The sequence below is a fragment of the Bufo bufo genome, chromosome 1 (genome assembly GCF_905171765.1).
Source record: "Bufo bufo chromosome 1, aBufBuf1.1, whole genome shotgun sequence".
NCBI lineage: Eukaryota > Metazoa > Chordata > Amphibia > Anura > Bufonidae > Bufo > Bufo bufo.
The window spans coordinates 462,310,155-462,324,148 of record NC_053389.1 but is presented as its reverse complement, the minus strand read 5'-3'; the positions used below and the strand labels follow the sequence as shown (position 1 = coordinate 462,324,148).

Below are 13,994 nucleotides of genomic sequence, written 5' to 3'. Positions count from 1 at the left end.
ACTGGGCTAGATCCCTGTCCCAGGCCGTGGAAAGCCTCACCCATGTCGTGGGCCGCCTAATAGACAGGCCGCCTACCCCGCAGGACGCCACTCTTACTGTCGCGCCCTCCGGGTCCACCGCTTCCGCCGCTGCGGCGGGTTCACCCTCTCTTAGTGACCCTTCCCGAGCTAGGCACTCTCAGAAGCGTTTTAGAGTAGAGCGAGCCTCCTCCTCGGATGCCTCCCTCTCCCCGCCACGCGTGCGCACTCAGACGGGCCTCTCCTCTCCAAAGGATTCGCCCTCTGAAGGTGAATTGGTGGCTTCGGATTTGGAAATGGACTCGGCCCTGCCGTCCAAGCTAGCCTCAGCGATGGGTCAACTCATCTCTGATATTCGTGACACCTTTAAGGTGCAAGATGACCCCCCTAGCTCTGACGCAGCTAGCGTCTCCTTTATCAGACCCAGGCAGGCCTCAAAAGTCTTTCCAATCCACTCTGATTTCTCCTCCGTGGTGTCTAAGGCTTGGGCTCGCCCGGACGCCCGTTTTGTCAACCCCAAGAACTGGATATTTGCTATCCTTTTCCAGCCGATGTCGTGGCCACCTGGTCGTCCCCACCCAAGGTGGACCCCCCTGTGGCCCGTCTGTCAAAGAACACGGCCTTCCCTGTTCCCGACGGGTCCTCTCTTCAGTCAGCGGAGGACCGTCGCATGGAGACCCTTTCCAAGGGCATTTTTGCTGCCTCCGGTTCTGCCCTCAGACCGGTTTTTGCCTCTGCCTGGGCAGGTAAAGCAATCTCTGCTTGGGGTGTGCAGCTGGAACAGGAGTTGGACTCGGACGTCCCCATCCAGGACCTACGTTCCTTGGCCCAGCTTATTATTCGGGCCGGGAATTTTGTTTGTGAGGCCTCCCTTGATGCGGGAGCCCTTATAGCACGCTCCTCCGCCCTGGCAGTTTCCGTCAGGAGGGAACTCTGGCTGAAGGTTTGGAAAGCGGACGCTGCCTCCAAACGTTCCTTGGCGAGGCTACCTTTTGCGGGTTCCCGCCTTTTCGGGGTCCGCCTAGACGAGCTTATTTCGGAGGCCACGGGTGGTAAAAGCACCCATCTTCCTCAACCCCAAGCCAGGGGCGCCCCCCGCGGACGCCCTGGTGCGTCTCGTTTTCGGTCCTCCCGCAGGGCCTCTGGGGCTCCCCCCGCAGCTGCCGCTTCGGCCCCTCCCCAGGATAAGCGTAGGAAGCCGTTTTTTCGGGCGCAGCCCTCCTGGCGCAGGCCGCAGGCTGCCCGCACACCCGCAGCAAAGCAGTCCTCTGCCTGAAGGTGCGCCCCCACCCACCCGGGTGGGGGGCCGGCTCCTCCTTTTCAGGGACGTCTGGATGGCTCACGTCTCCGACGCCTGGGCTCTCGAAATTGTCTCTTCCGGATACAAAATCGAATTCGCGTCCTTCCCTCCAGATCGGTTCTTTCGCTCCCGCCCGCCGCGGGACCCGAAAAGCGCGGCTGTGTTCTCCGCGGCTGTTCAAGCCTTACTAAACAGGGGGGTGATTACCCCCGTTCCTCTAGAGGAAAGGTTCCAAGGGTTCTATTCGAACCTCTTTGTAGTTCCCAAGAAGGGAGGTTCGGTGCGGCCCATTTTGGACCTCAAAAGGCTCAACCGCTTTCTCCTCCTTCGACGGTTTCGGATGGAGTCCCTCCGTTCCGCGGTGGCTTCCCTGGAGCGGGGAGATTTCATGTCTTCCATCGATATACAGGATGCCTACCTCCATGTTCCGGTAGCCCGGTGTCACCATCGCTTCCTCCGATTCGCCGTGGGGGACCTTCACTTCCAATTTGTCGCCCTTCCCTTTGGGCTGGCAACAGCCCCCCGGGTGTTCACCAAGGTCCTGGCCCCGGTTTTGGCCTTACTCCGCTCCAGGGGTGTTTTTCTGCTACCGTACTTGGACGATATCCTCATCAAAGCTCCGTCCCTTTCTCAAGCGGTTGCCAGCGTGGATCTCACTCTAGAGACCCTGGCGAGGTTCGGTTGGGTCATCAACTTCCCCAAGTCCTCCCTTCCCCCCTCCAGACAACTGGTCTTCCTGGGAATGCTTTTAGACACGGGAGCGGCGGAGGTACGTCTTCCCTCGGAAAAACGACTGACCCTCCGTCGGGCGATTCGGGGTCTCCTTCTCCACCGTCGACCGTCCTTCCGCTTCTGCATGCGGGTCTTGGGGCAGATGGTTGCCTGCTTCGAGGCGATCCCATTTGCGCAGTTTCACTCCCGCCCTCTCCAACGGGCGATCCTCTCCTCCTGGGACAAATCGCCGGAGTCTCTGGATCATCCCTTCCATCTATCGCCTCCGGTGCGGTCATCTCTCCGCTGGTGGTTACAGTCCCCTCTTCTGGGCAGGTCCTTTCTGCCGCTCAACTGGTTGGTGGTTACAACCGATGCCAGTCTCTTGGGCTGGGGAGGCGTGTTTCCTCCCCGATCCGTCCAGGGCATTTGGTCTCCATCGGAGTCCAAACTCTCGATCAATGTCCTGGAGCTGAGAGCGGCCCTTCTGTCTCTGCGACACTGGACTCATCTGCTGAAGGGTCATCCAGTTCGTGTGCAATCGGACAACGCCACGGCCGTGGCGTACATAAACCACCAGGGGGGCACTCGCAGCGCTGCAGCGATGCGGGAGGTCACCAGCATTCTCCGTTGGGCGGAAGCCCACGTCCCGGCTCTATCTGCAATTTTTATTCCAGGGGTGGACAATTGGGCGGCGGACTTCCTCAGTCGCACCACCGTCGACCCCGGCGAGTGGTCTCTTCACCCGGAGGTGTTCGAGGCCATTTGCCTTCGTTGGGGCATACCGGACGTGGACCTCATGGCCTCTAAGTTCAATCACAAGGTCCCCGCCTATCTGTCCAGGGCCAGGGATCCGGGAGCTTGCGGAGCCGACGCCCTCGTTCTTCCTTGGCGAGGCTTCGCGCGTCCATACATATTCCCTCCCATCCCACTCCTGCCCAAGGTCCTTCGGAAGATCGCGGCGGAAGGCGTCTCGGTGATTCTGGTCGCTCCGGACTGGCCCCGCCGGTCTTGGTATGCCGACCTCATGCTGCTCCTGGCAGACGCGCCCTGGCCGCTGCCCGCCAGGGAAGATCTTCTCTCTCAGGGACCGATCTTCCACCCGCGTTTAAGGTCCCTACGTTTGACGGCGTGGTTGTTGAGACCACCGTCCTGACACGTAGGGGTTTTTCTGCGGACGTCGTCCGCACCATGATCCGCGCCCGTAAGCCGTCCTCTTCTAGGATCTATTATAGGACCTGGAGGACCTATTTGGGGTTCTGTGCTGATCTGGGGATTCCTCCGCTCCGCTTTTCTCTCCCCACCGTTTTGTCCTTCCTGCAGAGCGGACTCGCCCAAGGTCTGGGTCTTAGTTCTTTGAAGGGTCAGGTGTCTGCGCTGTCCATTTTGTTTCAGCGCCCACTGGCCCCCCTTGGTCCTGTCAAGACCTTCCTTCAGGGCGTGGCTCACGCGGTTCCCCCGTACCACCCTCCGGTACCGCCCTGGGACCTGAACCTGGTTCTCTCAGCGCTCCAGGCTTCTCCTTTCGAGCCTCTGCGGACAGTTTCCTTGCGACTTCTGTCCTGCAAGGTTATTTTCCTTGTAGCCGTCACCTCTCTTCGGAGGGTGTCCGAATTGGCTGCACTCTCCTGTCTGGAACCTTTCCTAGTGTTCCACCAGGACAAGGTGGTTCTTCGTCCGGTCCCTTCCTTCCTTCCTAAGGTGGTCTCCGCCTTTCATCTGAACGAGGACATCGTTCTCCCCTCTTTGTGTCCTTCCCCTTCCCACCCTCGGGAGAGGAAGCTTCATCGCCTGGACGTTGTCAGGGCGCTCAAGGTTTACCTGGAGGTAACCAGCTCTTTCAGGCGTACTGACTCGCTCTTTGTGGTTCCGGAGGGGTCGCACAGAGGGATGGCGGCGTCCAAAGTTGCTATCGCCCGTTTTGTCAAGATGCTGTTACTGAGGCTTATCTCGCCAAAGGCAAGGTTCCGCCCCTTGGTGTTACCGCTCACTCCACTAGAGCGGTCGGGGCTTCCTGGGCTCAGAGGAATCGGGCTTCTACGGAGCAGATTTGCAAGGCGGCCACTTGGTCCTCCTTGCACACCTTCACCAAGTTCTACAGGGTGCATACTCATGCGTCGGCTGACGCTGCTTAAGGCCGTCTGGTGTTGCAGGCGGCAGTTGATTGATGCCTCTGGTGTTGGTCTAGTTTGTTCTGGTCCCTCCCTTCTGGGACTGCTCTGGAACGTCCCATGGTTTCCTGTGTCCCCCAAGGAATATGGGCGAGAAAAGGAGACTTTTGTATTACTTACCAGTAAAGTCTCTTTCTCGCTCTTCCTTGGGGGACACAGCACCCGCCCTTCATTTGGGTTTACAGTTGTGGTTCCGGCTTGGTTGCCCCGTTGGGGCTTGACAGTTCTTTTTTCCGGTTGGTGGTTATCTTTCACTACTTGGACACGCAACTGGCAGTCTCTCTCTCCAGGCTGAAGGGTATAGCTGATGGAGGAGGGGCTTACAGCTTTCACTTAGTGTCACGCCTCCTAGGGAGCAGAGCTGTACCCGTGGTTTCCTGTGTCCCCCAAGGAAGAGCGAGAAAGAGACTTTACTGGTAAGTAATACAAAAGTCTCCTTTTTAAAAAAATTCTTCTTTTGAGTTTATTTACCTTTGTTATAGGGTTAAAAATTTGAAAGCACCCACTTAGGTAATTGGTAAACACTGAAGGGAGAGCGTGGGTGGTGGCTTTTAAACTCTATCTCTGTGTGTTCCTGCCCCTACAGAGGTCAAGAGCCAATCTTATGTGTAAGCCGTCATGGTGGATTCAAGGAAACAGAATTACTGGTAACTCTAATTCCGATTTATTTCTCCATCTGGTAATTTCCTTAGCTCTTCATATTAAAGGGGCTGTCTAATCTCGCCATTTCCACGGCAAGTTGGGACGAAGCCCTGGCCCCAGGTGGCTGGGCTTATGGAAACCGCCAAGCAGGCAGGCGCTCCGCTGTTTCTGTAACCCCCGTTACAGTAAATTGCATCTACGCTGCTTGGGACTTACAGAAGCGGCATAGCTTATTCTGCTACGTTGTTTGTGTATCTGCTAGGGGTGCACCGAAATTCCGGCGGCCGAAAATGGGCCTAATCCATTTCGGCCGATATTGGTACATATCGGCAGAAAATATGGGGTTTGGGATTTGTGGGATTTGTCACCCGCGCCGGGCGGGCGGTTTACTTTAAGTCACTGCATCTTTATTTTACCTTACAATCGTGACGCTCCAGTAACAACTCTGCAGGCAGAGCGGAGGGCGGCGTAACGTCACTTACTCACGTGACGCGCCTGCTCCGCCTCCTTCATTCATAAAGTGGGCGGAGCAGGTGCATCACGTGAGTAAGTGACGTTACGCCGCCCTCCGCTCTGCCTGCAGAGTTGTTACTGGAGCGTCACGATTGTAAGGTAAAATAAAGATGCAGTGAGTGATTAGTCTGCTGTGAGCAGCAGGGCCGGGGCTGTTATGGGTAGGGGGATCGGTCTATGGCACTGCTATGGGGAGGGGGGATCTGTGCACTGTTATGGGGAAAGGGATCTGTGCACTGTTATGCCCATAACAGTGCACATATCCCCCCCTCCATAACAGCGCCACCCACAGATGAATTTCATTCATGAAAAATAATTATTAATAAAATCATTTAAAAAAAAGTATTTTAAAAGTATTTGGGCAAAAAGGCAGTTTCGGTTTTCGGTCAAGGGCATCCTGAATTTTCGGTTTCGGACCAGAATTTTCATTTCGGTGCACCCCTAGTATCTGCCCATCACTACAATGGGAGTTGCGGGACCGTTAGCCCAGCCATCTGGGGCCAGTGCCCGGTCCTGTCTCGCCGTGGAAACCCCTTTGACCTGTCCTTTTTTTTTATCGTAATGCCTCATTTACCCAGGCTAATTGCCAGGCAGATTGTCGTCTGCGTCTCTCTGCATTTATAGATCAAGTAGACCTTTCAGTTTTCATTTTTCTATATTCTTTCCATATTTCTATCCTATCATTTTTATTATCTTATATCTCACTGCTCTACTTCTAGCCTTCCTCCTCTTTATCACTTTTTCTTCCAGTCATTGTCTAATATTTTCTGTTGCTTTTCTCTTTGCCATTTCTTAATTTTGGAGAATAAAACCTGTAAGAAAAAGGTGAGGAATGATGCTCAGATTAGGCCAAGTGTTACCAAACGTGTTAATGAAGTAGGTTAGAAGTTATTTTCATTTTTGTGGGTTTATATCGTGTTTCTCCTTGAAAACAGAACGAACAACTGCGACAAGATGTAATAGACTACCAGAGGCAGCTTGACTCCCAAAAAGAATCGCTTATGTCACGCGGAGAGGGGCAGGACTACAAGACTGTCATTTCACAAAAGAACATGGAGCTTGTACAGTATCTTGATGAAATTCAGGTAAAGCCATCCTTAAAGTCCTCAATGGGTTCCAGTGAGCACAAACTATGGGACAATTACGAACACCCTATAGGAAGGTGAACGATTGTAAGAATAATTAATCATTAGGGACATGACGCATAAAGTGCAGTGCTCCCTCAAGTTCCAATAAACTCAGAAGGCAATGTTTTCAACATACAAAGGTCTTTTCACATTTAACACACAATGCCACAGACTCCGATAATGTGTGATCGGCTGGAGATCCAGTCAGTCAGCAGGGGGCGTTCAGTGGTTGTGTAGTAGCGCCTTTCTACAGTACAGTGCAGTACTACATGTCCTGTGCCGCTCTATACCCGAGTCAGGAAGAGCTGCTTCTTTGGACACCAGGTAAGGATGACTTAATGTTATTTGTAGTGTACACTGTGGGGGAGATTAGAATTTAGTTTGTGCCATGAAAGTGGCGTTAAAAAGGCGCAAACTTTTTAAATGTGACCTTTGAAAAAATAGTTGCAAGTGGCATTTTGAAGCTGCCCTCGCCACTTTTACGAAGGGAGTGGCAAAAATGGGAAGGGGCATGGTCACCCAACCCAAAAAATGTATCTTCATTTATGCCAGGTTTTGGGCACCAGTGAAGCCAGAACTTGCTGCTCAGAGGTACCATAGATTTCTGTTTAGGTGCCCGGACTTCTGGAGGATCCGCCTAATTTATGACGAGGCCTATCTTGGGGATATCAAGACCGGCACAGAAAGCGCTGGTCTTGATAAACGTCCCCCTATGTATACTGCACGCAATCCTGAAGTTCCATCCTATACATAGAAAGTGGTTTCCGGATTCCAGCAGCTATGTCTGACTTTTATATGTAAGAACTTGCTTTATGTGTATTAGTTATAGGATTGTGTTTTTTTTTTTTTTGTTTTTTTTATAATTATCTTCTTATTTGTGGTGACATTTTGAGTCTTTGGAATTACTCGTTTTTCATGCAGTTATTGTGTCAATGGTTTCAACTTACGGTGGTCATCCAGAATGAATAAATATTGTAACTTGAAACTGGAAATTTTTGGGGGAGTTTTTTTTTTTTAAAGGGGTTATCCCATCTTAGACAATTGGGGCATATCGCTAGGATATGCCCCCATTGTCTGATAGGTACGGGTCCTGCACCTACAAGGAGAACAAAGCCAAGAAAGTTGAGTAGGGTGCACTGCGCATGAGCAGCCGCCCTCCGTTCATTTCTATGGAGCCGCCGAAAATAGCTGAGTGCTGGCTCGGCTATTTCCATCGGCCCCATAGAAATGAATGGAAGCGGTGGCCGCACATGCGTGGTGCGCTCCCATTCACTTCAATGGGAGAGGCGGGGAGCTGCGCCTGGTGGTGGACGGACCCCGGGAAACCCGGGGTCCTCCAGCCACAACTCTCCCCAGCTCCGTTCTCCTTGTAGGTGCGGATCCCAGAGAGTAATTATCATTACTTCATTTAGAATTTTGTTTATTCCTGACCTGTAGTTTCAGAAGCCATGCATATAGTTTCATATGGTTACATTGCACATCTTTTTATAATGCAGAGCTTGAGTGAAGCTAATGAACGATTGGAAGCCCAGAACCAGGAAATGACAAAGAATTTGGAAGAATCTGTCCAAGAAATGGAGAAGATGACTGATGAGTACAGCAAAATGAAGCTTATGGTGCAGCACAGTGACAGTGTTATGGACCAACTGAGGAACGAGAGAGAACACCACAGACTTCAGGTGCGTTGTTCACATCTTTTTAATTAACTACTTAGGTGATCATTTTGGTGTATTAGGCGCATTTTAGGTGCTAGTCCGGCAGGCCTGTCTCATTTACCATTTTCTACGCCTGTTTTATACATGGGAAAAGGTCTAAATGTTAGATCTCTATGAAGCTGTCTTACATTCAGGCTTGCTGTTCTAAGTGGGCTTGTGAATAAGTGGAGTTTAAAGAACCAGAGTTTAAGACAAGGAGCAAGAAACTAAGGTTTGATAGATTTTCCTTGTGTGTTGTTGGCTTGATTCTAGATAGTCCTCCAACTACAGCAGACAGGGTCTAATTCTAACTCGTATTACTGCTTTCCTTCTTTACTGTTCATCCCTATTTAAACATGTGCTCCACGGACAATGCTACTAAGTGTGTGTCCTGTGCAATGTATGAGCGCCTTGAAGAGCCATTCGAGGGTAAATACAATTGCGCTAGACGCAATCATGTTGCATATTTGGAAGCCCAGATCTTGGATCTAAAAAGGCAGCTTGCAATACTAAGGGGCATTGCAAACCTGGAGAGAGGCTTAGACCTCACAGTGCAGGCACTGTCTGGGGTCAGTGAAATGGAGGTGTGGGAGGAGGGCAAGATTAGGACTATCAGGTCAGCAGTTGGGTTAATGTAAGAAGAAGGGGTAGAGGGAAAAGTGCTAGGGAGGCCAGCAACACTGCAGCAGGGCGTATCTCCTAGCAACCAGGAGGCTGACCACTGCAGGAAGGATGGGAAAAAGAGTGCAGTAAATATCAGAAAGATGCTGGTGGTAGGGGACTCTATTACTAGGAGGACAGACAGGGTCATCTGTCGCCAAGACCGTGAATGCCAAACAGTGTGTTTTTCCGGGTGCTCGGGTTCGGCATATTGCGAATTGGATTGACAGATTGCTGGGTGGGGCTGGGGAAGACCCGGCAGTCATGGTACACTTTGGCACCAATGACAAAGTCAAGGGGAGATGAAAGGTCCTGAAAAATGATTTTAGGGAACTAGGAGATAAGCTCAAGTCCAGGACCTTCAAGTTAGTGTCCTTGCTACGAGCGTCACCAGAGAGACAACGGGAGCTTAGGGAGTTACATAAGTGGCTCATAAGCTGGTGCAGGAAAGAAGGGTTTGGGTTCATGGAGAACTGGGCCGACTTCTCTGTCGGCCACAGGCTCTACAGTAAGGACAGGCTGCACCTTAACCACCTCAGCCCCTATGGCTTAAACACCCTTAATGACCAGGCCACTTTTTACACTTCTGACCTACCCTACTTTCACCGTTTATTGCTCGGTCATGCAACTTACCACCCAAATGAATTTTACCTCCTTTTCTTCTCACTAATAGAGCTTTCATTTGGTGGTATTTCATTGCTGCTGACATTTTTACTTTTTTTGTTATTAATCAAAATTTTTACGATTGTTTTGCAAAAAAATGACATTTTTCACTTTCAGTTGTAAAATTTTGCAAAAAAAACAACATCCATATATAAATTTTTCTCTAAATTTATTGTTCTACATGTCTTTGATAAAAAAAAATGGTTTGGGTAAAAGTTATAGCGTTTACAAACTATGGTACAAAAATGTGAATTTCCGCTTTTTGAAGCAGCTCTGACTTTCTGAGCCCCTGTCATGTTTCCTGAGGTTCTACAATGGCCAGACAGTACAAACACCCCACAAATGACCCCATTTCGGAAAGTAGACACCCTAAGGTATTTGCTGATGGGCATAGTGAGTTCATAGAACTTTTTATTTTTTGTCACAAGTTAGCGGAAAATGATGATTTTTTATTATTTTTATTTTTTTCTTACAAAGTCTCATATTCCACTAACTTGTGACAAAAAATAAAAACTTCTATGAACTCACTATGCCCATCAGCGAATACCTTGGGGTGTCTTCTTTCCAAAATGGGGTCATGTGAGATTTTATTTTTTGACACAAGTTAGTGGAATATGAGACTTTGTAAGAAAAAAAAATAATAATTTCCGTTAACTTGGGCCAAAAAAATGTCTGAATGGAGCCTTACATGGGGGTGATCAATGACAGGGGGGTGATCAGGGAGTCTATATGGGGTGATCACCCCCCTGTCATTGATCACCCCCCTATAAGGCTCCATTCAGATGTCCGTATGTGTTTTGCGGGTCCGATCCATGTATCGGTGGATCCGTAAAAATCATACGGACATCTGAATGGAGCCTTACAGGGGGGTGATCAATGACAGGGGGGTGATCAGGGAGTCTATATGGGGTGATCAGGGGTTCATAAGGGGTTAATAAATGACAGGGGGGGTGTAGTGTAGTGTAGTGGTGTTTGGTGCTACTTTACTGAGCTACCTGTGTCCTCTGGTGGTCGATCCAAACAAAAGGGACCACCAGAGGACCAGGTAGCAGGTATATTAGACGCTGTTATCAAAACAGCATCTAATATACCTGTTAGGGGTTAAAAAAATCACATCTCCAGCCTGCCAGCGAACGATCGCCGCTGGCAGGCTGGAGATCCACTCGCTTACCTTCCGATCCTGTGAACGCGCGCGCCTGTGTGTGCGCGTTCACAGGAAATCTCGCGTCTCGCGAGATGACGCGTATATGCGTGACTCTGCGCAGCGCTGCCACCTCCGGAACGCGAATCTGCGTTAGGCGGTCCGGATGTGGGTAATGGGGAGGGTGCAACTGGTCTGGCTTTTAACTTATAATCTGGGGGAGGGGTCATGCTAATAAGGGGGTAGAGAGTGGGATATAGGAGGGGACAGTGGGGATTTAGTGGAGGCTGGGGTTAGTGAGGAAAATAGGAAGAGGACTGGGCAGAACTATACACCGATGATAAAAAGAACCTGTTACATACATCAACCAAGGTAACCAAAAAATCCCAGATAATCACTTTACAGGTCATAGTAATTTAAAATATATTTTCACAAATGCCAGAAGTCTGTTTAGCAAAATGTGGGAGCTGGAGGCTATGGTACTAGAAGAACACATAGATGTAGTTGGTGTGGCTGAGACATGGTTGGACTCTTCGCATGACTGGGCTGTAAATATTGAGGGTTTTACACTATTTAGGAAAGACTGGGTCAATAGAAAAGGAGTTGGCATGTGCCTGTATGAGAGGAGTGATCTAAAGACAAGTGTGAAAGAGGCAATTGTGGGTAAGGTTGGTGAGGATGTGGAAATCTTTTGGGTGGAAGCTCAAAGGGATATAAACACAGAAAAAATAATCGTTCCTCTGATAGAAACGCAACTGTATAACCAAATAGAGCGGGCGGCACAGGCTGGTACAGTGGTCATAATGGGAGATTTTAACTTCCCAGACATTGACTGGGGTCATGGTTCTGCCTCAACTGCAAAGGGGAGAAGATTCCTCAGCTTTCTGCAGGACCACTTTGTGGGCCAGTTTGTGGAAGCTCCCAATAGGGGCGATGCTCTGTTGGATCTGGTAATTTCTAATGATGCAGAGCTTGTTGGTAATATTACTGTTCGAGAAACACTAGGTAATAGTGACCACAATATAATTATATTCCCCCTAAACTATAAGAAGCAAACTCTGTCAGGCATAGCAAAGACACTGAATTTCAAAAAGGCTAATTTCCCTGGGTTGAGGGCAGCATTTCAGGGCATAGACTGGGAGCAGCTACTGTCACATAATAATACTGAGGATAAATGGGAGAGCTTCAAATCCACATTAAGTAATTGCACAAAATTTTTTATTCCTTTAGGTAACAAGTATAAACGGCTAAAATTAACCCCCCCCCCCATGGCTTACAGCTACTGTAAAAAGAGCAATTAAAGACAAAAAAGGGCAATTAAAAAATACAAATCTGAGGGGTCAGCTGTAGCATTTGAAGATTACAAAGGGCTTAATAAAATCTGTAAAAAGGAGAAAAAAATAGTAAAAATACAAAACGAACAGCAGGTAGCAAAAGAAAGCAAAACAAATCCCAAAACATTCTTTAAATATATAAATGCTAAAAAACCAAGGTCCGAGCAGGTAGGTCCCCCTAAATAATGGTAAAAGGGGTAATCACTGAAGATAAGGAGAAGGCAGAGTTACTAAATGTTTTTTTTTAGCTCTGTATATACAAAAGAAGAGAAAGGAGCTGATATCTGTGGCGCCGGGGCTGTTAGTACATCCAGTGATATACTCAATTGGCTAACTGTAGATATGGTCCAAGACAAGTTAAATAAGGTAAATGTGAACAAGGGTCCAGATGGATTACACCCAAGAGTGCTTAAAGATCTCAGTTAAGTCATTGCTGTGCCCCTGTTTATAATTTTTTAAGATTCTCTAGGTACTGGTACAGTGCCAAGTGATTGGCGCAAGGCAAACGTGGTGCCCATATTCAAAAAAGGATCTAGGTCCTCCATAGGTAATTATAGACCAGTTAGTTTAACTTCTGTTTTGGGAAAAATGTTTGAAGGACTCTTAAGGGACTATATACAGGAGTATGTGACTATAAATAATATTATAAGTGATAACCAACATGGGTTTACCAAGGACAGAAGTTGTCAGACTAACCTGATTTGTTTTTATAAATAGGTGAGTAGTAGCCTGGGCAGAGGGGCGGCTGTGGATGTAGTGTTTCTGGAATTTGTAAAGGCTTTTGATACTGTCCCTCATAGACATTTAATAGGTAAAGTAAGGTCTATTGGCTTGGAAAGTATAGTTTGTAACTAGATTGAAAACTGGCTGAAGGACCGTGTCCAGAGAGTTGTGGTCAATGATTCCTATTCAGAATGGTCCCGGGTTATAAGTGGTGTACCCCAAGATTCAGTGCTGGGCCCTCTATTATTTAATTTATTATGATTAATACCACCATTACTATTTTTGCAGATGACACTAAGCTATGTAGAACTGTACAGTCTATGGAAGATGTCCATAAACTACAAGCTGACTTGAACACTGAGTGATTGGGCATCAACTTTGCAAATGAGGTTCAATGTGGATAAATGTAAAGTTATGCTTCGTGCTTCATATGTCCTAGGGCAGGGGTCCTCAAACTTTTTAAACAGGGGGCCAGTTCACTGTCCCTCAGACCATTGGAGGGCCGGACTATAGTTTAAAGGGGTATTCCCATCTTGGACAATGGGAGCATATCGTTAGAGAACGGAGCCCCGAAAGTGAATGGAAGCGTACCGCGCATGCACTGCCATACTCCCATTCATTTCTATGAGGCCGATGGAAATAGCCGAGCCAGCGCTCGGCTATTTTCGGCAGCCCCATAGAAATGAATGGAGGGCAGCTGCGCATGCGCAGTGCGCCCTCCTTCACTTTCGGGGCTCCGTTCTCTATATATAGGTGCGGGTTCTTTTTCTTGACATCATTGTTTCCTAGGGATTCCAAATTGCTATTAGTAAAATACCAATGTGTGTATATGTATATGTGTGTGTGTGTGTGTGTGTGTATGTGTATATATAATATAATATATATATATATATATCTCTCTCAGTACAGACCAAAAGTTTGGACACACCTTCTCATTCAAAGAGTTTTCTTTATTTTCATGACTGAAAATTGTAGATTCACACTGAAGGCATCAAAACTATGAATTAACACATGTGGAATTAGATACATAACAAACAAGTGTGAAACAACTGAAAATATGTCATATTCTAGGTTCTTCAAAGTAGCCACCTTTTGCTTTGATTACTGCTTTGCACACTCTTGGCATTCTCTTGATGAGCTTCAAGAGGTAGTCCCCTGAAATGGTTTTCACTTCACAGGTGTGCCCTGTCAGGTTTAATAAGTGGGATTTCTTGCCTTATAAATGGGGTTGGGACCATCAGTGGCGTTGAGGAGAAGTCAGGTGGATACACAGCTGATAGTCCTACTGAATAGACTG

General features: G+C 48.5%; 1 protein-coding gene across 1 annotated transcript in view; it reads left to right on the top strand.

The window, feature by feature from the left end:
• CEP290 (centrosomal protein 290) overlaps positions 1 to 13,994 on the top strand; it is a 210,964-nt gene that overhangs the window by 37,785 nt on the left and 159,185 nt on the right. Inside the window, exons 8-9 of the mRNA XM_040408592.1 lie at positions 6,291 to 6,440; positions 7,979 to 8,161. Of these exons, the coding sequence (XP_040264526.1) occupies positions 6,291 to 6,440; positions 7,979 to 8,161 (333 nt within the window). The remainder of the gene's footprint in view (positions 1 to 6,290; positions 6,441 to 7,978; positions 8,162 to 13,994) is intronic.